The sequence below is a fragment of the Harpia harpyja genome, chromosome 1 (assembly GCF_026419915.1).
Source record: "Harpia harpyja isolate bHarHar1 chromosome 1, bHarHar1 primary haplotype, whole genome shotgun sequence".
NCBI classification, from domain to species: domain Eukaryota; kingdom Metazoa; phylum Chordata; class Aves; order Accipitriformes; family Accipitridae; genus Harpia; species Harpia harpyja.
Genome location: NC_068940.1, coordinates 76,270,539 through 76,296,629, shown reverse-complemented (window position 1 = coordinate 76,296,629; position 26,091 = coordinate 76,270,539). Strand labels below are relative to the sequence as shown.

At 35.7% G+C, this 26,091-nt stretch overlaps 1 protein-coding gene across 4 annotated transcripts in view; it reads right to left on the bottom strand.

Annotated features, from left to right (window-relative positions):
- Nucleotides 1-26,091, bottom strand: part of CRPPA (CDP-L-ribitol pyrophosphorylase A) — a 122,871-nt gene that overhangs the window by 28,455 nt on the left and 68,325 nt on the right. For 2 of the 4 annotated variants that reach the window (XM_052800904.1, XM_052800924.1), the window contains one exon: nt 22,603-22,731. In XM_052800904.1, the coding sequence (XP_052656864.1) occupies nt 22,603-22,731 (129 nt within the window). Of the gene's footprint in view, nt 1-21,270; nt 21,350-22,602; nt 22,732-24,129; nt 24,480-26,091 lie in introns of those variants that run through there. The other 2 variants (XM_052800914.1, XM_052800934.1) reach the window with 2 other exon arrangements.

Here is a 26,091-nt window from a genome sequence, read left to right as displayed (position 1 = left end):
AGTCTGCAAGCACAGCGATTTTTTTTCTTTTCAATAGGACATACCAGCGTCATTGCAGAACTCGGGTTAATTGCAACTGAAATTATTTTTCCCTCAGCATCTCAGATGATAATTGGGTCTCCACTGAACATATTCATCAGTCATTGAGAAATGCTTTTTAACATGCATACACAGTGAAATACTATGAGTAGTCTGGCACAATCATTTTCCTAATTGAGTAGCTGTTAGGAATTCCATTTTCTTAAACAGCAGCGTAAAACTGGAGGAAGCCTCCACAGTTCTCTAGTCCAAACTCTTGCTTCTGAGCTATGCACAAACAAGATTGCTGAAAAACTGAAGTACCATTACTATGGCAACATGGACTGTAATATTAACTAAACCCTGCTTCTTGCAACCAGGCATGCAGACAAACCCTCCATTCTCCTAGAAGGACTCCTGGGTTCCAGGCTTCTACTCAGCCTACCTTAAATTCAGCTTTCTTGAATACAATTAACCAAAACCCACATTGTTTATATACACATACACATACTAGAATAAGGTACCAAAATAAGTTCTGAAATACTGCATAATTAATTTGCATGCCACAAAGAGAATATATTTCAAAATAACAGTATTTTCTTTAAAGACCATGATTATGGAATATCAAAGGGATGGAATAAATAAAAATAATAAAAGGTAAAATAAAAACAAACACAAACCCCCCACTATTAAGCCTAAAAGCTCAGCATGACATAGAACCTTTCCTCTATTCCAAGCTTAAGATGAAGAATTCCTCACCACTTTTTCTTTCTTTCAAATCTGATCCTGTGTGTTCACTCCTCCCAGATCTTCTTAGAAAAGATGACAGAGAGACTAAGATCTGTATCTCCAGATTTGACCAGACACAGCATTCCCTAGAATGTGTTCCCCCACATAGAGCACAGCATCAGTGGTCCTGTCATCAATCACTGATGCAGAGAAAGGAATATAAATACGCTTATTTCTAAACCTGATAGCTTGTTGATACTTGAAAAGAGATAAATCACTCTATGAGTATCTCATAAATAGTGTTCACTTACAATGAAAGCATTACTAATTCCAGTAGTATATATAGAGTTATGCAGAAGACTATTTACCTATCCCAGTGTATGGAAAAGAAAAAATAATACACAAACAGTTCTAAAACTCTGAGAGGCACAATAAACTTAAAAGCTATAAAACGCTGTTGGAGAAAAATGCAGAATCACACTAAGATCTTGTGAACTAAAGCTGTGAATCCATACGCATTTTACTCCTCCACAGATACCTGCCCCGGGCTACTACATTTCTGAAGGAGACTGTCTGTGTAGAGATTTACAAATTAACTTCACTTGATTTTCAAAAACTGTTATTCATCATTGCATAGTGTTTTCAATGAGGGCAGTCAAAGAAGCTAAAATGCTTCAGCTGAAGCCACTAAGTATTTGCTAACTTGATACTGATGTAGATTCCAGGGTGGAAAAAAGCCCAGAAATTAAGGATCATGGTAGGCCAATTTCACAAGAACTTTGAAGAGAACACTATTTTCTTTCTGACTTTTAAAACTCCTTTCTGCTACTTGAATTTCTACTAGAGCTCTTTCTTCCTCTTTGTTTATACTAAAAACATTGCATCCTAGTTTCTTCTCTACTGAAAGATGCTGATAATCTCTAGCGAGCAGGAAAAATGGAATAATTAGAACATAATCCACATCGCTGGTACTTTTATTTATATCTGACAGTTTGAGCAAAAAAGAACAGTTTTGCAGTTGCTCCCACTTTACCCTTCGATATGCCATGAGGAACAGACACTGCTAACAAAAATAAAATATTTTATCCATCTAGGAAATAACTATAGTTTAGGAAGTGAGATGTTCAATCCATTTAAAAAATAATAAGGACACACCATGTTTCTTCGATGTAGTGTGCCCTTGTAACTCCTGGTAGGCCTTAAGTGTTCCTGCACGCATAAGCATGCGTAGGAATGTCTTGTTTCAAAATAAACATTAGAAACTTGGGTAATGAATATAGAATTATCATCTGGATAAAATCAGATGCCTAAAATCCTATTGCCTCTGAGTATAATTATAGTAATAAAAGTATTGCTGACTGATGAAGAAATGTAGTATTTATGCTGCAAGGATTGCAAATCAACACTTTTTTATACACAGCCAGTTAAAAAAGCCAGCCTGCATTATAAAACTTCATTGGTATATAAAATAATTCACCTCTGGATCATAGTGATTAATCCTTCTGGCTTTCTCCTCCTGTATTGTCTTTCCTATGATTTATATTATTGTCACGATAATAAATTCATCAATTCAAGATAATACTTCGTCTTTACTGGATAAAACATGTTTATATAAAATGCATGTTCATTGTCCTAAATCACATCTTTAAGATATCTTTCATATGTAGTAAAACATTGTCTCAGAAGATTAGAGCAAATATTTCAAAACATGTCTACAAAGCACAACCCTCAGAAACTTCCTATCTTATTTTAAAATCATATCTTTAATCTTATTTTGCTCTCTATATCCCTGGAGTGAATATTAAAAAGAAGGCCTATTTTACAGTTGCCAAGTGGGGATACATCATCTGAACTGCAAATTTAAATTTAAATGCTTTAGATCTTCTAGAAAGATTAAAAATGTGAGTAGTGTTTTCATCTATATTTATGAAGCACTTACTGATAGAGTTCCCAAATTCTGTCAGCAGGGGTGAAAGAGCCTTCTCTCATTCAGAGATGATGTGGATATTGCAGTGCCTTTCCTGTTCTCAGTGGAAAAGTTGTGGGCAGTAGTCTACATTCAATTGAGCCTGCTCATAATTAATTTTACATTAGATCATTTTTTGAGAAAACAGAGGAAATATACTGTTCACTATATCCATTTTCTATTTTAAAATACAAAGGTTCACTCAGATGTCAGAACTCCAATAATTCAGGTTTCTCTGTGCAGCCTATTTCAGAATACTTTTGCATAAAGAGTTTTAATATCATATGATTATTCACTTTTTTGCCCCACAAGACCCCTTGGGAACAGTACTGACAAGTGCTGCAGACTACTAGGACTGGTAAAATGATTGTGGACGCCATGATCTACTCCACCTGTGCCATAAAAAGCTAAGTTCATTGCTGCTGCCCTGCTCCCAGCCTTTCTTCTTTCCGTCTCCTGCAATGTTCACTCCTGTCTTGCCTTTTTTCTCCCCCTCCAATTAAAGTGTCTGTTTACCCCTTATCCTCTCTTCTTGACACCAGGTGCCCAAGCTGAGGGGGATTGTGAGTGCACAAAAATCATTCTACCCCATCTCAACTATTACACATTGTAGAACAGCACCAAATGGGTGCAATAAGCTGCACCGTGTTCCCTGGGAAAAAAATGGGCGGAAAAAAACCCCAAAACAAAGCCAGTGTGGGGTCTACTCAAGGCTTTGTGGAAGTGTCAGCCATAGGGAAAACTGGAACCCAAGAACAATAAACCATGATGAGTACAGAGGAATGTCTGCAAATTTCAGGGCTGTAGCTTTCACTAGCATCAACAGTGTATGTACAAGAGAGAACGTTTATATAGCTGCATCACTTGGCTAAATCTGGATTAACGCTTACAGGAAAAGAGGAAAAGATATTCCGGATATTATGTTGACCCTCCCTACCAGGATGCAGCTTATCTTCCTCATTAAAGAAAAGTGGGAAAGAAGGATTTAAAATAAAACGTAATTCATTTACTGTGTCTTCCAATCCCAGCTTAGCTCATGGCTCAGACTGGAAGGAATCTCCATCAGCACAAACTCTATCAAGGATTCCTATGAGGGGACAGAAGCTAGGAAGCTAGGACACTTCATAGTGGCTGCATAGGAGGTGGTGATAATCTGATACATAAGAAAGTATGTCTAATGAACATAAAAACAGGATTTTGCTCACTCTTCGCAAAACACAACATTAGGACAGGCTACAAGTATTTGCTAAATAAGTGAACAAACCACACAGCTCAAACCACACTGCATACAGTAAATCTGCTTTCATCTGCTAAGAGAACTATACAAACAAGAACATTCCTTTCTTAATTGGAGAACCATCTTTATGCATAGCCAAGACAGTTTTTCCTAATCTTACCCAACAAAAGCATCCTATGTTTAAGTGAGAAAGTTTTTGGTCAGTTTTACATTCATCTTGTACTTACCTTAGTTACCAAATAAAGTCAAATCCTAGAGATAACAAAAATTTAGACTAAACACAATGTGTAAGGATATCAACTTGTTACAGGGCTCACTAAAGCTTGTAGAAATAATCATCATGCTGCTACCAATGATAAAATCATAGTAACAAAAAGAGCCCATTGGACCAAAACCGTAGGAGTGTACTAGCCAAGACTAATTAACACCAAAGTACCCAATGATAAAGCTTATGCCAGAAATTAGCAATCTCTGAGCTATTCTGCCCAATGTTCCCATCCCAAGTGAATATGATCTTTCACATGCCTAATTACCCTGGCAAGTACTACCATAAACACAGCTATACTGCTTCTAGAAAACACTTCTGACTTACAGCTCTTGCATATTTACACCATGTGGGTACCACTCCCCACCCCCACTCTGAGAAACACTCATACAAGCATTCTGGATAATTCCTTGCACATTTTCCAGTATCTATATCAAATATGGACTATTAATAGAGAAACTCTGAAAAAACACTTTGATGGTTTCACCAGTGCTACTGCTTTTTAAGGAAAAAACTCTTATTTTAAAATAAATTTCCTGTTCCATTTTTTCTGTGAAGAAAAAGCTATCTTAGGTCTGCCCTGTTGTAGCACTTTAGTCTGTGATGGCCTTTGATCTGAGGCAAGAGAGAACATCATTTTCAAAAGGCAACATGAAGAAAAGAAAGATCTTGACTTATGAAGTAAGATGTAACTGAACATTAGTGTGATTTGGGCAGATGACTGGAGGGGAAAAAAGGTTGCTTTTCAATAATAACCCTGAACATTTCAGTATGTCTGTGTGTTTGAAAAGATATTGCTCACGTCCCACTTAACCAGGAATATGTAGGCAGTAATTAGGCACTGAGCCAGTGAGCCTCCAAGCAGTTTCTCTTAATACTGTAATATTAATTAGTACAAAATATGTCCTTGCTGAATAGAAGGGGAGAACAGCCTAATTCATACCAGAAAGAATTAGAAGAGGAAAAATATCCAGAGTTAATTACATAACATTTTTTGCCAAGCAGTGAAAAGCTGAAATAGATGGGTATACAAAACAAATACACATTTCAGATGAGCTATATCAAGTCACCTATGCAAGATGGATAAAGGTACTAAAACCAACACAGAAGGAAGGCAAAGACAATAATGTTCGCTAAAGGAATAATCTTGCATGTAGAGTGGAGGAGGCTAGATGATAATTTTTTCTGTCTCTAATTTCTAACTTTCTATGTATAAAGAAGAAACATTGGCCACTGATTTTGTTCAGCACTGAACATTCAAATCCATCTCTTTTAGAAACAGACCAGTTTCAAGCTCTTACAGACAGAGTCACAAGGAGCTGTTGGCACATGAAATCATACCTGCTCTTCCACTAGACATACAAGCCCTGTTAACAACAAAAGCAGGACTACAGCTAACAGAACTACCAACTTGCATGCCTTTGCTATTGCTGTGTCTGACACACAACCTGACTATGAAAAGCTCTATTAGAATAATTAGAAACTTTCAGCAGCTACTTTCTTACATCACTGAATTTTATCCCCACTCTCATTCTTGGGATGAACTATTTCAGCAAAGAGATTATACTGTTTCAGAAGATGAATTTATCCAAGTGATAGAAAGCCATGTTTTTCCAATTCATGCCTGCAAGAGTGGGGTGGCAAGGTATCTTGTAGCAAAATTTTGACCGGTCAGAGAGAGATGGAATTAAGGAAAATGAGGAAATCATCTGACTTCACTAGGCCAATTGTTCAATAAGCTCTAGAAAAACAATAATTAACATTTGTTGAATGATTCTAGGTAGTGAAATGCACTTTTCTCAATCATCAGGGGGAAAAAAAACCCCTGAACATCAAGTCACCTAAGCTTTCAGTAGAATGTTAAAAAGCTAAAAGGCTGCACCTACGGACAACTATAATTGTTATCTTTTCCAAATTTTGTCTCTTTTGCAAAATTTATGCAAAATTTGCAAAACTACTGTGACATTTGCCTTCTTTTCCTGTGACACGCCAGTAAGAGTTACTAGTAAGTTAATCAGCAAAATCTTACATCAACTGGATGTAATAAATGCATGGTTAGCAGCTGTTTAGTAACACAGGTTACTACTTAAAATTTGTTTTGGAGTAAACTTTAGTAAGTGGAATTTTAACATACAAAAAAACGTGTTTAATGGAACTTCAGAAGCTCCCAAAGAGTGCAGTAAATCACCCCAAAACATTTTGAAGCTTTATAAACAAAGCAGACTCGTGTCCTCTCCAAAAGATTTAGAAACAGGAAATGCAGAAGACATTTTATATTATTCTATAAAAAATTAACTCTACATGCTATTTCTTCTAGAGAAATCCTAGTTAAAATTATTTTCATGGGAAGAGTGTAGAGGGCATAGAAGCAGTACTGCTACTTTCAATGTAACTTTTAAACAAGGTTTTGGTGTGGCTTTATGAGAATGGGCTTAAAATTTACTCTTGAGCTACATCGCATCACAAGACACGTCGATAAACCTTTAAAACACCTGAGTCAGATATATAAGGCACTGACAAAATTCTCCTTTAAATCAGGCATGTAACTAGTACCAAGCAGATATTGCTGTTCTGAAGCAGGTTTTCACCAGTAAACTCTTAGTAACAATTTAGCAGTTAAGTCCTGTTGCAGAAATGTTACTATTAAAGCAGTTTTAAAGCTGCCGAAGGTTTACTCTCAGTTCAAAACTAAGCAGGTACTAGTTACAGACTGCAGCTCTCTGAGCATATCCATTAGTTAAAAAGCGGTTACTCTCACTGAAACATCAACTTTGCTCACTAAAAGTAAAGAGCTTTTAACTGCGCACCTATCACAGTATCAGAGTAATTATAACTCATTATCTACTCTTATGCACACAGATGGCATGGTTTCTGTCAGACCAAACCTGCCTGGCCAGAGATGAAGTGTGGAATCTGAGAAGTGACCCACAGCCTTACATGGGTCTCCCATGATGACCGACCTAAAACCATGCTCTGTTTAGAGTTTCATTTACTTCACCCTCTTCTGTGGGATCAAACACCTGTATACAAATTTACTAGATTATACATATAGCATTAATAATCTGCCTTACCTACCTTTGTGTTCCTGAAAATGTGCATGTGATAAAGTATTGGCTGGTACACTAAGCTTCTCCTAAAGATGCATTTGCAGGACAGCATAACAAAATGAACAAGCAGTTTGGGAGAAAATATGTCACAAAATCCTTTTCTATCCTAAAATATTTCCTCCTTTAAAACACCATTCCCTAATGGGATTCTAATAATATTACGATTTTTTTCTTTCCTGATGGATAACATAATGCTTAAAGAATGTTTTCAGCATAAACCATTTTATCCATAACAAACATAGTATGCTCCACTTACATAACTTGAAAATACTTTGAATCTAAACTTTTCACTGGAAACTGTTTCCATTCAAATTTTCAGATAACTAGACCCTTCATACCAACCACTGTTGAACAGGTTCTGAAAAATCAAAATCAGTAAGGTTTATTTGCAGTAGTATACATTTATTTGAACCTCAGTATTCAACCTCTTCACAGGACTGTATCTATTTTAGGCCGTAACCATTTCAGTGTGTTAATTATTTGTCAGGAAGCAAAATAACAGTTACATTCCTGTCTAACGCAAGCATCTGGAATATTTTATGGATGGTTTTAAAAATACAAGAAATAAATGCAAACTCTGAAACATCAATACATTTGCTTCAGTTTTTCTTCTGCCCAAACACAAAGTACCAAGGGCAGACTCCTCAGCTACTGCCACTACTTTTAGAAACAGAATTCAGGATCTTTCATCTCTACTCTGGGTAGCTGCAGCATATTTTGCCCAGCTATCCCGTATCTTACATAACAAGGACTTAAACCTCCAAAAGTTATGTCACTATGTAACATATACATCTAGTAGAGGAGGAGGGAAAACGTTTTCATTAAAATTTCTTATCTACAGAACAAGGGAAGGGTGCAAGTGACCAGGAGCCAGCACAAGAAATGGAGCTTCACCCTGACCCAGACAGGGTGGCACTTGAAAGAAGTAATTTACCTTTTACAGAAGGAACTAACACCCCCTCTTCCTCCAACATCAGAATCAAAAGAGGGAGGAAGGTTACTCTCAACTTCAGAGGAAAAGGCACATGCTGTCCCTTTTGACAACACCAAAATTCTGGTTCATAAACTCCATGAGCTCATAATGATAGTTATGCCATAATTTCACAGACTAATCTTTGTGCCTTGAACACTGCAAGCACAGAGCACGCTCTGAGGACAAAAATCAAAAGCTGAACTATGGAACTGGTACCTGATCTAATCAAAGGAAAGCTCTGAAGCCATTTTTCCTCATTTTGGATAATGAAAGATCTCACAGGACAAAGAGAAGCTTCTAAAATTGCACAGCTCAGGGAGTGAGTGGACATAAAAGTTTGTGTGTCGTCAGCCTTACAAAGCATACTTCATTTTACTCCTGTCGCTTAAGTAGAGATCATACATTATCTCTGTCAGATGTTTTGCTAAAAATTTTGCCTACACAATTCAACACCTGGTCTGATAAATTTAAGCACAGAACACTGGAATTAAATACACAAGTGAGAGATACTTGAGCACATATCTGCATAAGAATGGAAAAACTGAGTCAGGGAAAAAGTTGAAGGCAGAGGCTCTGCCAAAAATGAGCACTCATGCTGCTGCCAGTACCACACAGGTTGAATCAAACTCAGATGTAAACAATCCAATTTTTTGAAAGATTCTGCTTGGTGGAAACTTCAGAGATCAAAACAGTTATAAATCAAGCAGATTTATTTAAGCACATTGTGAAGTAATGGGCTTTGCCTCTCAATAGAAAGCATGACTTTTCTGAGCTGGTGGGAAATTACTATGTAAGGCTTAGAATATACCTAAAATGTTATTTAGGAGGATGAATAAAAATTGGCTTAGAAAACAACAGCTGAAAGAATGTTTTAAAATCAAATCTCATTAGTTCAGACTGCAAATGCTGGAAATTCTATAATGGTGACATTTTCCACCTTTTTTTAATCCAAGCATATGATAGGAAAATAACTTTCAGAAAATACTTCACGACAAAATTCAGATAAAAATCACTAGCCATGGAGGTTTCCTATGATCTACATATCTTTCTCTGAATGACAGTATTTTTTTATAAAATATAAGAATACCTCATTCCACCTCTGTTAACCCTAAATTCATGCATTTCCATTTTAACAGAATTTTCACAGTAGAGTTTAATCTAACTTCAAATGCTATGTCTTGAGATATGAACATATCTTCATACCCAGATGTTCCAAAACATGTTTAGATGGAAGCCAGCCGAAATGTTTAGATTTAACATTAGTGAGATGAAGTTACTGCAACATTTGCTCCTGTTATCTTTAAATATTAAAAAGTAAATAGCTCTCAGCAGTCAGAAGCAAGCAGCAGAATGCACTCAGAGATTGTTCTGGCCTTTCCCTTGGTGAAGAGAAACAACATGTATTTATTGGCTGTAAGTGAACTTGTTTGCTTGTCTCTTGCTTGGTGCTTGCTTGGATTAGATGCTGCTTGCAGCAAGGTCTGTGAGCTCTTTGGTGCAAATATGGGTAAGCAACGCTGAATGAGCAAGGGCATATTTGCACCTTTGAATGCAGCAACTGAATAGATAACATGAGGCAAATGGCTAGATGGGAAGCAATGGCTGATGAGGGCGCAAGAGCATGCTAGGAGCTGTTCGTAAACATCAGGGGAGCTTGCATGAGAATGTTCTCTCATCATTTCTATAAAGACAGAGATATACAGGCAATGAAAACAATACTCACATAGCAAAAAGAAACATACATTGAAGCTGAAAGATAGCCAGTATACATGAAATACATTGTGCTAGAAATCTCAGAAGGGAAGATTCAGCTACGACATGAACTTGTGGCTGAAGAAAGAAGAAAAAAGCCTGCCCAGACAAGACAAAATCTGAAAACATCTGCTGAACAACAAATCCAAGGTGACAGGACACAATAGGAGCAGGAAGATCCACAGAAGCATAGGACAATAAAGACAAAGCAGAAAAAGAAAAAAGATAATAGAAAAGAAGCAGAACTGAAGGATTGTTTCCTGTTTCAGTAAGCAGGAAAGAAACAGGTCAAATTATAAGAAATCTTGCAACAAGAATCAGGTAGTGCAGCTAGACCTACAAGAAGAGTCAAGATCCTGGCTTCTGAAAGAGCCAGGATCAAAAGCCAAGAAAGAGGAGGCCAACGTTGCAGACTGAGGAAGAAAACAGAAGACAGAACAAATTGCAGATGAGGGGAAGAGAGAATAAGGAAATCAAATCAACACAAGAAGAAACAATGTTTTGTATTATATTTTGAATTCAGGATACAGATCCGTCACAGAATGGATCAAAGCTAAGGCAAAGAGCCTAGATTACATATATTGAATATAAAATGATGAAGGGACAGAAATGAAAACTACATAATGAAAAACTGAGGAAACTTGTTAAAAAGAAGGTAAATAAGCAGCTAAGAGAATTAAATCCTCCCAGGAAATATAGAAGCTCCTAACGGTGACCATATTGAAAGCACAAAGCCAACGGCTGCTGCCTGGGGGGAAGGCTCGAGGAAGGGCAGAAAGAGGGTGGTATGGTTAAACAGCAGGATAAGGGAGATTGTAAGAACAAGAAGGCATCCTTCAAAAATATGGAGACGTGCCCAGATAGAAAAAATAGAGAAGTATAAATTTTGGCATAGTAAACATGAAAGCACAGTAAGGCAAACAAAAAAAAGATTTTGAGGAACAACTAGCAAAAAGAATCAAAACCAATAATAAATCTTTCCTCATACACATCAGAAGCAGGAAGTCTGCCAGAGAGTCTGTAGGGCCAACTGATGATCAATGTGTACAGTGAGCACTCAGAAAGACAGAGCTATTGCAGGGAAACTAAATGAATTCTTCGAATTGGTGTGGGGAAATTCACATGCTGGCTCCCCTCTTTGTTAACGGCCAAATAACCTGCAAAATTGCAGTTACTGTAGAAGACGTATGGAAGAAATTAAAAAGAGGAATGTAACGAATCCTTAGGACTATAGGGCATTCACCCAACAGTTCTGAAGCTCACTTCCTAACGGTGGTGCATAATCTCTAGTTTAAAAATTGCCTTAGTAGGCATGACTGGGTGGTAGTAATTGCCAATTTAAAACAAGAAAAATCTGGAAAGATACAGAGAACTATGGTATAGAAAGCTGTAAGCCTGTATCAGGCAATTTAACAAAAAATGAAATACTGGAGAGTAGTAGCAGATGGCAAGTTAAAGATGATGGTAGAGTCAACCTGCCTTTCTTTTGAAGTTTTACTTTGCAGTTTTACTGGATTTCTTCAAAGGAGTGGGTGACAGCTGATTGAATGTACTGGGATTTCCAAGACTTTCAACAAAATTCCTTGCCAAAAGTTTTTAAGAAAACTAAGGTGCCATGATATAAGATGGAAGTCCTGACATGGATACATACTTGCTCAAAAGACAGAGTGGAGAGGGTAGGAGTAAATAGTCAGTTCTCAGAAAAGAACCCGCATAGTTCAGCTGGGACCTGGTATAGGATCTACATTGTTCAACACATTCATAAACAAACTGGAAAAATGAGTAAGCAATAATATGAGTTTGTTTTTGATACAAAGTTTATTAGTCTAGGGCTGACTGAAATGAAATGCAGAAAGACCATTATAAGCTGAGTAAATAGGCAATAAAATGATAAATTAAATTCAATATAGATGAATATAAAATAATGTATGTGTATTTTGCATTTTAAATTATGGGATCTCAGCAGACCATTATTACTCAGAAGCAAGATCTTATGATTAGGACACTGTTTTGTGAAGAACCCTCTCTCTTTCTTTGTTTTCCAGTCTATGTAGTTGTTCGTTACAGGGTGCAGTGGATGCTGTAAGTTTACGTGGACCTCGGGGGACCAGACAAGAGCATGGAATAGAAATCTATTAAAGGCTAATAATTCCATAGAAAACAGCTCTGGCCCAGGAGATACTTAAGTTAACAATAACTGAGTATAGGGAGAGAATTAGGGGTGTCATATATGCTTTCCCTGATCTGATTCTTTTCTAGGCATTTCTTTACAGCTACTGTTGGACACAAGATAATGGCCTAGACAAACTTCTGATCTGATCCATTATGGTCATCTTTGATGGTAATATTGCAGCATAATAAAGCCCACTCCAACAAAGAAACCCAAACCTGGGATGTATCAGAACAGGTACTTCCAGATGAGATGGGTAAGTGACATAGCCGTACAAATCTCAAAAAGGTTCAAGTGCACAAAGGAGCTACTAGGATAGACAGGCTATGACACAAAGGGAGGATGGAAGAGCTTGAATTCTTTATTCTATAAAAATAAGTCTGAGAAGTATATGACTTCACTGTAAATGCAGAAAGGGATAAAATACAACTCGTCTTCCAGTAAGAATGAGGGATGCAGAAAAACTTAAGTCATTTTGGAAGAGCACTTGACTGATTAATGAAAAGAATGCAAGACTAGGAAGCAAGGGACTCAACTCAGTGTCAGACACTCTCTTCCAGTTCTGTTTTCTTAATGCTACAGCTTTAGCAATTTTCAACTGCATTTTTGAATGTAACAAAGGTTATGTTAGTGGTGTTAGTCGTATTAAAAGAAGCGTTCTTAACTAGCTGCAGAAATAATAATGTGTGAAAAGGAAAGCTCTCACTCATCCTACTATGTAAGGATGCATCATCTTTCATTCAAAGAAAAATCCTACTGCAGTCAAGAAACACAGCTGTCATAATAGAAGAAAGTAAATGGGGGACGGATTTATTCACAGCTCTTAAGACACAGAATCTAAAAGAGAAGCAGTCTCATTTGAAGACAATAGAAAATACATAGTGGGAAAGACCTAGAGTAGCAAAAGCAGGTTTATAATTTCCTGTTGTTCTATCTGTTATGCTGAGAAAACAATCTTTATTTTAAATAAACTACAAAAGTTATTGATTTTCTGATATTTTCAATCAAAAATGTCTGTTATGTTTTATTTCTATCTTCCCAAATAATTTTTTAAAGTTCATTGGGACCTTAAGGCTGTGCACAGGCTGGGGAGTAAAGAGCATTTTTCATTCTTGACATTGAAGGGCTTTTACCATGAAGTGTAATATCACATATTATTTTTATACACTTCAGCACTGGTTATGTTCCATAATGGATGACTTTCATATGAACAATCTGATATAAGCAACTATAAGCAAATAAGGTTTGGGGCTTAGTATCTCAAATCTGGACAGAAATCTCAAGCACTGCTTCCAACCCTTGTAAAGAAATCCCCCAAAGTCAGCCTGGGGCTGGATTACTTGATTCCTGCTTGTAAATAGTGTGAGAGGGTGAAAGTGGAAATTAACACTCCCAATACAGATTTGATGGCCACTGCCTCCGCTGCACAAATTTTAGGAGCTACCATACCTTGAGGACTGCTGCAAAAGCTGCAGAATGTTTTCAGTTACTAGTAATGTACAGCTTGATGGGGATGTCTTCTTGTGTTTAAATGGCTGAAGATTTTTGTAGTTTTCCTGGTCAAATACAGTGATGAAAATGTGCTACAAACTGAGGAAGTTATTTGGTTGAAGGGTAAAGTTACATGTCACAGTAAAAAAAAGTTAAAGCACAACCAATATCTTTATCATTGGATACAAGTAAATTAATGGAGAAGAAATACTGATCTTTGCCTGTAGAAGCCCTGAATTCCACAGAAATGTTACATATCTTTGCCATATGATTAAATACAAAACCTATACAGCAACAGAGAACACATCTTTCTGAGATGACTCTACAGTAAAATATTGATCAGCATCTATATTACCAGCCAAGCTAGCATTGACTCTATAAAATCCTACTGCCAGAGTTGTTTAATACTTCAGCTATAAAACTAAAATTTGCATTGAAACTGGAAAAAGTTACTTGAAAAATTTCAGCCATATTTTTCACTAAAAAAGTGCATCCAAATACAAAAGATTAGGAAACTAACACAACAGCAACCTGGCAACATTTTCAAAATGTCTCTTAACCACACATAACAATTTTAATAAGCTTGGTTTTTATTGTTTTATGTATTCAGACCTAAGCCATAAAAACCATCTCTATATGGTTTGCATACATCTCTATATGTACTCATCTCTATAGGTGAGTATTTTGGTTACCTGCTAAATGATGCTTCTAGGGGATAGCATGGAAGCAAGGTGAGAAGACTAATTTTTGATGCCCAGCTTAGACAGTAAAAGAGTACAAGCGTTGCTTTAAGTTGAGAATTGCAGCACTAACAGTTCGAAAGTGCAACTCTCCGTAAACAGATACAATGGACTTCACAGGTTTCTGTTAGGCAAGCTAGCAGTGGAAAAAAGAAGTTAAAAGCAGTTTGCTTGCAAACAAAATTTCATCATCAATGTTTATGTGTTTCCACTAAGAGATAGCAGGTCAACATCAAAGCTTTCATAAGATGGAAAAAAAAGTCAGAATAATGCACACTAACAGATTTGAAGATGAAACTCAGTTTTGATGCTCACAGTATTTGTTTTTGCAAATGGTTCCAATCCAAAGTTTATTTCCTAACGCATTAAAGTATCTAGCATAATTAATACATACACACTTTTCTAAGTTGCTATATTGTATATTACATATTTTCTTTTCCTCTAGAGAGCTCAGCATTTCACCTTTTGAATCCACTTGTTCCCCCCAATTCCACTCCATACTATTAACCTATTTTAGTGTAATACATTTTATACAATGAAAATATCCACAATAGAAACAACTGGCAACCTTTATTGTCTAATATTGGCAGAATGGCTGAACTGGGCTATAAATGCAAGGAAGTTTAAAGACCGTTTTACGAAGACATGACTTTTAAGATAAGTCTACATGCCTTAATCATTTCGGTTGACAAAATGATGGCAGAACTCTGATTTCTCCAATTATGAGTTCAATAGCTGAAGTAAGTCTAAAAAGGTTATGTGTAAAAGGCATAAAACGTTAATCTCATCATTTTCTGTGCAGCTTGTTAAACTCCTAGAAGCTGTAATAGCAGAGACAAATTGAGCAACTTCCTAACCTTTCTCTGATAAAAACCTATATAGTTATTTAATGAAAACCCCCAAGGTTACCAATTATTTTTCTAAAAAGCTCATCTTCCTCAGACTGGGAATTTGCTACTGCACTGTGAAGTTAGCTTGTGGAAATGCTTCATTTGAGTGTCTTTAGTAAAGTTGCACAGTTGTAATAAATCCACTAATTTATTACCTGTTTTGGCTAGGAGAGGAGGAAGATTCAAGGGGAAACAAGGAAAGGCAAGGGAGAGAGAACAACAGAGAGACAAAGCAAGAGAAAATGAGCAAGGAAATATAAAAGCATTTATGCATGCATTCAAGGTAGACACACTAAAACCCTGAAAAAAAGAGTAACAATCACAATTTGTTGATCAATAAGATCCAGTATCAGGCTTCAGGATATCTACTAAAATCAGCAGCAGTACAGGCAAGTGGCTGCGCTTTCCACAATGCTACATGTTTCAAGCAAGACAGACTTCTAGGCTTGGTGTTAAATAATTTGACACTCAAATGTTTATGTCCCTTCCTAGCTCAAAATTATGCTGGCTTTGTCTGGGGTAGAGTTCATTTTCTTCATAGTAGCTAGTACAGGGCTATGTTTTGGATTTGTGCTAGAAACAGGGTTAACAACACAGGGATGTTTTCGTTATTGCTGAGCAGTGCTTACAGAGAGCCAAGGCCTTTTCTGCTTCTCACCCCACCCCACCAGCGAGGAGGCTGGGAGGGCACAAGAAGTTGGGAGGAGACACAGCTGGGACAGCTGACCCCAGCTGACCAAAGGGATATCCCAGACCATATGGCGTCATGCTCAGCACATAAAGCTGGGGGAAGAAGGAGGAAGGGGGGGACGCCACGTTTGGAGTTATGGCATTTGTCTTCCCAAGGTACCGTTCCACATGATGGAGCCCTGCTTTCCTGGAGATGGCTGAACACCTGCCTGCTGATGGGAAGCGGTGAATGAATTCCTTGTTATACTTTGCTTGTGTGCACGGCTTTTGCTTTACCTATTAAGCTGTCTTTATCTCAACACACGAGTTTTCTCACTTTTACTCTTTCGATTCTCTCCCCCATCCTGATACGGGGGGAGTGAGCGAGCAGCTGTGTGGTGCTTAGTTGCTGGCTGGGGTTAAACCATGACAAAAGCCTAAAGTTTAACCAATACTTTGGTAAACTTGTAATTAATATATTTCTTAATTGACTAATGTTCCAGAGAGGTGACGTTTTTTAATTTCTTGCTTTGAATGGTACGAAAAAAGATGGAGAAGGTTGGTTTGGTTAAACAGATTTCACTTCAAAGTAAAAAGCCACTTAGGTGGTTTATTATTTCTGTATGTATTACATAGCAGAAAAAAATATTCACACAGAATTATTTCTTTGGAACTACTCGGCTTTCCATCTTTCAAACATTAAATTTGGAACTGATTTTCTGTAGGTAAGTAATATAAATATTTCATTGACAGAAATCTTAAGAGAACTCTCCATCAATTTTGATACTAACATGTAAAAATTATAGAAATATGTTGTGCTAACAGGCAGTTGTTACAAAGAGTATGACTAAATCTATATTTTAAAACTGTGCTATTTTCAGAAGTTCCTGTAAATGTGCTTTCATGAGAACAAGTCTGACAGACAAAAAATTCTGATGATCAAATCAACCAGATGGACCAATGTTTTCTATCATACACTTTTTGAACAAAGCCTGTTAAGATTTCCAGACATTCACACAGTAAAATACATGAATGAATGATGAGCTGTTGGAGATTTAAAAAAAAAATCAAAGACAAAATTATCAAGGTGAGTCAGAAAGTTATCTGTAACTGTTTGTGTGTGTGAAAATACTGATGGGGCAGAATGATTCTTCCCCATGAAATTATCATCTTTTTCACCACAGCAAATTAATCTGCTTCAAATAATCTCCATCCGACTGCAAAATTCAAACATGAAGATAAGCTAAATATTGCTGAAATTACTGAAGATCAGAAAATTGATATATACAAAATATCACCTATAAACTTTTTATTCCATAAATTCTATTACCAACTTTGGAGGGCATTAAAAGGTGATATGACCCATTCAGAATATTTTCCTTTATGAGCAATCTTACTGTTTTTGTGTGAGCCATTCCCAAGGGAAAAGGATAGTTTTATGTTTGATTTCTTGAGTATCGTTCATAAAGCCCCCAGTTCTGTATCTTTTATTTACTGAAAATTCCATCAAGAGTGACTTGTAGTTTTATTTTAAATTCAGTGTCTGTAAATCTTTTTCATCATGTCAGTTCTACCTATTGCAAAATACATAGTCGTGACTGATCTCAGACAGTAGTAATAATTAATTATTAAGGATTAAATCATGTCCAGCCTCCATAAGTATCAATCTCTAGTTTTACTGGTGAAGGACTTGCTAGGCCTTTGTATTAATATACTTACAGATGCTGATTTCTACGAGGTTACTAATGTAAAAAGTTTCAAAGTGGATTTGGTTTCCCTCTCTGTTCCACACTCTGTGCAAGCAAGATCACTCTGGCTCATCACGCATTTGCCCAATTTTCCTTGATGAAAGAGTGAATAGTCTGTAGGATCATGCTACTTGATAGTTGGGTTTCTGCCTCTTGAAAATACTAAACAGTAATTACTTGGCCTTAAGGACTTCTATGAATAGATGTAGGCTTCCATATTCATTACAATCCATTATGTCATAGCAGCTGAAATAAAAAAAGTGTCATCTTGAGAAGAGAGAGGTCTCCAGGCAGCATCCCAATCATTCTAATCAGACTGCAATCATTTGACCAATTCTATGCTGATTATTAAATGAATTAAGAAGCACGCAGGTGTCATTTAGGGCATGGCTCATTTGTTTTCAACAAGTTATCAAACTTTTAGTTTGTGATTTTACTTCATTTGCCCTTCAGGCTCATTATCTCAATACTGGTTGCCAAACCACCTTGTGCTTTGCCACTTGGATGATGCCCTTTAGGGCTGTAATCCCCGTTTTGAGAACCACTGCCTTAATGTCTGCACATAATACTATTTTTAAGGGATCTTTTATGAAACTGTAAACGTTTACCTTTTTAGTTTACCAAACCAGACAGAAAACACATTTAGCACTCTTAAGTATTTCTTGAGCCATCAAGTACACTGTAGACAGGCCTCTTGTCTTCAAAAAGTCTTAAAGACTACAATAAATGTCCAGTATGTTTGCATAAGAAATCACCCACACTTCAGTTTCCTTTTAGTTTCAAGCAGCTTCATAACGATTATTCTATTGCATCATTTTTCTCTTTTTAGGTATGGACTGTGATTTTTCTGGCTGTCAGTGAATAGATCCTTAATCAAATTGAGGTTTCAGAGGCAAAAGTATTTGGGGCCACCTTGCCCCAGGCAAGCCTTAGCATGTATTTGCTGTTCTGACCCAACATTCTGTCAGTGCCTCTCTGAAGTAGGGTTATTTAAAATTAATATAGTTCTATAACTAAGATATATTAGTATTATTTTCATATTTTAAAGCTTTCTGTGGCTTCCTATGTCCATCCATGCAGGCTTTATTTTGGATGATAATTGTTCCTTTTTATTCTCTGTGAAAAGTAACAAAGTTATTACTGAAACTTTTAGACCAAGATTTTTATTATTGCAACCTTCACAAGCTTCTGAATTTGCACTCACACATTATCAAATGCTGCTTATATTTTCTTTTTATGTGTGTTCACTATTTTTTTCTAATTCAGTAATAAGACATTATTATTTTAAAAGGGAGAATAGCAGTAAATAGACAAAATAGTATTTTTTAAAAACATTACTGTCATATTCAAGTATAAAACCATTAACTACTTAGGATATGTTTAAAGATAATAATGCATGTGTTTGCGAGATCAAGGCCCAAGTTCAGTATTATTGCAGCATTGCTCAGAACACAGATCAACAAATAACTACCACATGCAACTGAGGTTCCGTCCCAAGTCTTATAGTTTGAATGACATAAACCAGTGCTTCAAGATTAATGTATTTCCAGCCCTGCATGGATGCAATGGCTTGACATTACCTTCTGTATTCTTTGGTTTCTTAGCAATTCTTAACACCTCTTTTAAGTAAAACTTCATTTAAGAGTAACTTGGCTTCTTTTTTACAGCTTTTCCTCCATACCCTACTAGACTAACTACTATTAAAAAAAATTCTTATTCTGACACATAGTAATACCATACCAGTCATTGCTATTTTCAAGGTAAAGTACTCATTAAATCAAAACAGTTGGAATTTTACTAACATTGTCATCAACGTATGCCAGTTATATCTTCCATAAAAAATGGATTTTCATCCCTATTTTTAATTCACCTTGCTTATCAGCTATTTCTTTCAACTCATCTGAAAAATCCCCAAAAGCTAACTCTACAAGTTCAGACCTGGAATTTACGAAATACCCTTTTCCCCTCTGTGTTTTGAATATGAAAAACCATTTCTAACATTGCAGAACTGTTTTAGAAAAGAACCGTCTTTAAAAATATTTTCATAAGTGAAATTTAAATAAACAATACTTTCAGGATGCAAACTAGAGCTGTTACGAAGTGGATCCAATCTTTGTATCAATATCAGTAATTCGGCATTCCATGCATAATGTTTATAAGAGAAGTAACTGTTTGTGTACAAGCCACGAACATGCACTTATTTTGAGAAAATGGAAGGTACAAAGCAGGGAATTTATAAAGCACATTAAAGCCTTTTCCTTTAATTTTCCTGACTAGCTTCTTGGAGTATCAAATATTCATAGAAGTACTTGATATCTTTTTCTAAATACCAAATAAACACTGCATTTAAGAAATTAAAATGAAGACTTATACTTTTTCTTAGGCCTTCATATCTCCTTCAATACTGTCAAAAATGTACTCCTAGGTTTCAAAAGCATTTCACTTTCATTTCCAAAACATAAAAAACCAATTATATATCTCAGAAAATATTTATTTCATCAAATTTACTTTTCTAATGCAGAATCTTAAAGAGTGCCCCCATATTCTTTTATATCAACATATCGTCATACCCACTTAATCATACAACCCTTCTAAATGTAAAATAATTTCACCTCAGTATTACCATGGTCATGTGTCTCAATAAATTATTCATCCCTTACATTTTATCCCTGTTTTTGAATTAGTAAAAGTGTGTATATCAACCATGCATGTCTGGTAGTGATGATATAACCTGTCAGCTAGAGGGAAGCTCCATGAAGTAATCTGTCATCACTTTTTTTGAAATAAACTATAGCTTTCAGGGACTTCTGGAAAGTGGATACTGATAGAAGTTATTGTGACAACAGGCTGAGTATCCTGCATTACAGCAGCAGGTGCTTTTTGTGTTTCCACTACCTTTGGACCTCCCATCATGCCAGTATGAAACTTACCCTTCCATCCTCAAGCATGCAATTCACCTATGGATTCACCTATTAGCTAATGGGTTGTACTAAAAGTAAAATACCTTGGTGACTCTCAAATCATGCTTTGGAATTAAAAAAACAAACAAACAAAAAACCCCCTGTTTTAAAGATGTCTATTCACTTAACAAATTGCTTTTGTTCACAGTGCTCCCTTCTCACTCTCCCCCAGACCAGCAATAAAGTTTGGGTTATGTCATTTCTAGATTCATATGTCAAGTCTTTCCACAGGTCTTCACCTAGAAACAATTCTGTTCTTTGTAGATCTGCAGCCAAAAGAAAACTTGACACATGTATCACATATATACACATGATCTGTATAACCTATTTGTTACTCATCTATCAAAACACTAACAAGCAGGAACTCAGGACTATATCCCCGTCTTTGTGAGAAGGACATGTTTTAAAACCATTTTAAAACAAGATAGCTAGTGGTAGTTTACTTACTTTGCAACGTGTTTTACTCTATATAATACTTTTTCCATGCTAATAAATGACGACTCTGCCTGCAGTGATCTTACATAATCATTCTAACTTTTTATTTTCAAAAAATGGAGGCAACTTTCTGCTGTAATTCTCTTACCACCAAGGATCAAGAATTTCCATTCAGATGTCATATTGTTGTTATACATGCCTGTTATTGATAACAAGTTTTGGTGCCATGGTCATAAAAATCCACTGAAGATTATAGAAGTTTTTCCTTTTTTCCAGTCAGCGTTACTAACTGTTGTTATCCACATATATATATTTCCATTTACATATAAAATCATATACACACCCAATGAAGTTTAAAAGGAAAAAAATGTACTTACACTAAAGCAATACTTGCAATGTTACTTTTTACCATGATAAGGTGCCTCTTAGAGCTACGTTTCAACAGTTATTCAAATTATTTTTACCAAGAGAAGCCAGAATTCACCCTGGAAAAAATGGGGTTTGATAGTACCAGAAAGAAGATTGAAAATAGTTGTATGCCCTTGTGTGTTCTACAAACAAGAGACAAACTAATGTCATATAATAGCATTATTCATATTCTGTTGGCGTTAGAGGTCTGTAAAAACATTAACTGATAGGTATTGATACTCATAGGTCTTAATAAAACCATAGAATTTGGAGGGAAAACAAAGTCTTTGGTATACCAGAAAAAGATATATAACTATAGTCATGTTTAATCAATTATATATAAACCCAAAAAACCTAACTCAACCTTAAAAAATCAGTTGAGATTATACTTATTCTTCTTTATTAAAATTTCCATTGAATAACTTACTTCTTCCTTCACTGTTGACTAAGTTAAGAAGCTGCAAAGACTACATCTGCACTGGAGGCAAGGCAGCCCACTTTTCTGGTTGGCACAACACGTTTCCCAGGCAAAATGGTTTATTTTAAGTAGCTTTTGTGAGTACAAAGGATGCTGGAGGGCTAACCCTTTTTGCCCCCAGCCGAGGCAATTTGCAGCTATTGCAGACACGGACACTTGTTTCAACACTTATATGCCATGCCCTTTCTGTCACCTGAATACCAAACGCTATTTTGATGAGGGATGTAAAATTCTGCAGAACCACTGATCAAATGCACTTTTATTATTTTTTACTTTTTCAATGCTGCAAAAAGCAAGTTTCAAAGCAGAAAAGCAAAAAGAAGAAGGGCCCTGACATTTTTGCATGCTTCTAAAAAATCTTTACCATTTATTCCTCTCTAATCACAATGCTTACGGTTTTGTCTATAACTACAGGCTCTTCTGAATTTTGAACAAGAACAGGCAAGAATCTTCCCCCAAAATATTTTCATGTCATATTTATTTCCTTTTGATTTTGTTTTAAATGAAGATTCTATCATTAATCATATAAATCAGAGATAATTTGCACGTAGAAAAAGAATACATACCTTATATTGGATAAGGAGACCATAAACCAAAATATTTTTTTTTTTCACTTCCCTTGCAAATTTCTTGATCCTAGTCAGTTCTTCCATCCCAATGCTGAAAGAAATATTTTCTGAAATATCCAAGTGCACCTGCAGAGGAACAAACAAGAAAAAAACAAACAAACAAAAATTCTGCTTTTTCCATAGTATGTTATTCTAGACTTCCAGCTTTTAGTATCTCATTTTTATATGTTAAGCACACATAAAAATACAGGCTAACATAGGTTTTTCTTAGTTAGTTTCTATTACTATTGAATTGCACTACTTATATATTTAGTGACATGAAAATTATTTCTTTTCAAAGCACAGTGAAACCAATACACCAGAAGACATTGGAACACAATGTTCTAACTGCATATTAAAAATATTTAATTAAATCAGAAAAAAACCAACCTTCTTTTCTAAGGTCTAACTTTCACAGATTTCTTTCTTTTACTATCAGGATACTAGAGAAATACAGGTGTTTTTCTTAAGCATCTTAAAGGTTTTCAAAATGGAACTGTATTATTTAAAGATTTAATTTGAATTTACCACCTTTTCAGTATAGCATATTAGTTGCCTAAATTGGATTAATTTCAAGATAACACTTCAAGTTTAAAAAGCAGAAACTACTACAAAAGAACGTAGGGATATGACTATCCTGAGCTCTTGGGCCGGGAAAGGCAGGTCTCATATCCAGCAGGGATGCTGCACAAACATGGTGGGTCTTACAGGACCTGAACTGGTATCTCCAGGGATGTATCAACTAGCTCAACCCTTTCCCAAGGCTTATGTGTTCCACAGTTTAATCAGCTTACTTTACAAAGTTTCTATTAACTGTAGAAATCAAAATTAAGGATGATGATTTCTACATATAAAGTTTCAGCACCAATTAATATCAGAAATACTTTTCCCCTTAAAAGAAAGAGAAAATAATTTTCTGGCTGAATGATTCCATCGATATAAAACTTATCTGTAAGTACTACAGAGAGGCAGGAGTATAGAGGTAGCCCCAGAGATCTGTGCTTGGGAAAATTATTTCAAGTTCCCTTTGTACCTTATGTTCAATTTATCCTGACAGATAATAGGTTTTTACTCATTTTCCCTTGCAACACTTTTTAAAAAGCTGTTTATTGTCTAAGTGCATATTCACCAGGAGCAAAGCTGTTGTCTTCTACTACACAGGCAGAGATTAATTTTCAAACACTCACTATTTTGTTATTTTTTACCCAAAACAAGGCAAAGTACTGCTCATTTACAGCTATTTACAAGAAATTTTAAAACCTATTATTTTGAGAGAACACAGCCTAACACCTATTTACCATTAAACTGTTCCACAGCTTTAAAAAGGGACTTTTCTCAAACTTAATTTTGTACTGAAATGCAAATAATGGCAACTACAGAGCTGAAGTACTAACATTCCTTTCTTTCTAACCCTAAGGAATAACAACAAAATAAAAATCATATCTATTCATAGCATCTACAAACGTGAACATGTATTACTCTGAAAAGTAACGTCAGTTTAAGAATATGATTCTTCTGGTTATAGCAGATAGGATATTGTTTTGATGCAGACAAATAATTGCATGAAGTTTACCTCTGTGCTTCCTACTTCTCCTGTAACATTAATCTTTCCTTTTCTGCTATGTCCAGATACAGTAGTCCAATTGCTGCTTCAGCTTACAGATGCCACAAAAAACTCCAGTCAGGCACCAGGATAAAGAACAGACTTGGAAATCTGTGGCAATTTATAGGCAGGAATATGGACAGAAGTCTTCATGTCCAGTGTAAGCTCATCCTTTTACTGGGATAATTCTCCACAGGCTAGTTAAACAGACAATCTGGCTCAATAATAACACCTGTCATTTTTACAAATAAGGAAGCTGAATATCGGAAGCAAAAAATAAAACTGATTCTCTTAATTATCAGATTGTTACAAAAAATTTACACGTGTCCTGAAATGAAAGAATAGACAAGAACTTTCCAATTACAAAAAAGTCTACATTAGACTGTTCTTGATTATGAGGTTAGAATGGAAGCAATTAGCTGCTCTCCTCATTTATCCTTTCAATTCTTCACTATCAGGAATAGTTTTACTTTTGAGAGTAGAAAATAATAATGTTTCCCGTACAGCTAGTACCTAAAACCTGTGCATTTAAATACCATCATATTGCTTAAAATTCTGAGTCACATTTGCCTGAGAAATATTAATGTGCCCTTTTACATCAAAAGAAAGTATCTTACAGGACTCTTCACCAACAATGCATTCAGGTTTTTTGTTAAACGAAGTATATAGTGAAGAATAAAGCTGAGGAAAATCCCTCTCATAAGCTTTAGTGAGGAGGACACCCAACACCAAATTTAATTAAAGACTGCTGAAGGAAGTTTCCATCCCCCAGCCATACCATCTGTAATGAGTTTTAGGGATCAGAAGTTTAAAGGACTTATATAGTTCCCACTGATTAATATGAGACAATGATTTCTTTAGCTAATTCTTTAGTCATTTAAAACATACTTTCCAGTCCTCCTATTTTTTCCTTCTTGTATTTCTAAAAGATGGTGTGGTAACTATAAAATTTGAAAGTGAAGCATAAAATGCCTTTTTATAGTTAGGGTACTTCATTTTTTTTAAAGATACTTTTAACAAATATATGCATATCTGTGTTTTAAAGGTTAGCAACTGCTTCAACCTAGTTATAAGACTTTTCTCCCACTGTCTAGTTTTAGGAAATTTCAAGTAGTTGTCAGGAACAACGGATGGATCTGGAGTACAGTAAAGGGATTCAATGTATCATTTTCTCCTGAGGCTATTTTAAAAGTTGTCCACCTAAATAATTTATACATGCTGCAGGCTGCTCAAGCAAGTACACTTTCATTAAAAATGGTGCTGGATTCTACAATGACTTCAAGATATAGTATCTTACAGGCAAAACCTAAATTTCATGGTGAGCTTGTGTAAGCATTATTTGCATTCATACCTATTTCTCAGGAAATATTATGTCCAGAATATTTATAGCTACAATTATTAAAGCAAAGCTCTCACATTCCATGTGTCACACTAAAAAAAGTACTTAATTCAAAGTCCAGAGTAGAGATTAGCTATGAATCGGGCAAAAAATAAGCATGCTTTTAACACCATAGTATTACCTAGTTGATTAACAATTCCAACTTTATTTGCACACCCCCAAAATTTAACACAGACAGAAATGTTTTTTTATATTCTTGATAAAGGACTACTGAAAACATTCTCAGTCTAGAAAAGAGCATTCTGCACATCCAGTAGCCTTGTAAATGGGCAACAGAATTGGAGGTGTGCCATTGCTCTGATTATCAAAGGCAGAAATAATTTATCTTTGATAATTCAGTAAAATTAAAGCCCCACTCTGAACTTCCTCAGAAACAGGGTTAAGGAAAAAAGGTCTAGAAATAAAGTGCTAAATATTGATGTTCATAGAATCACAGTAGCTTACT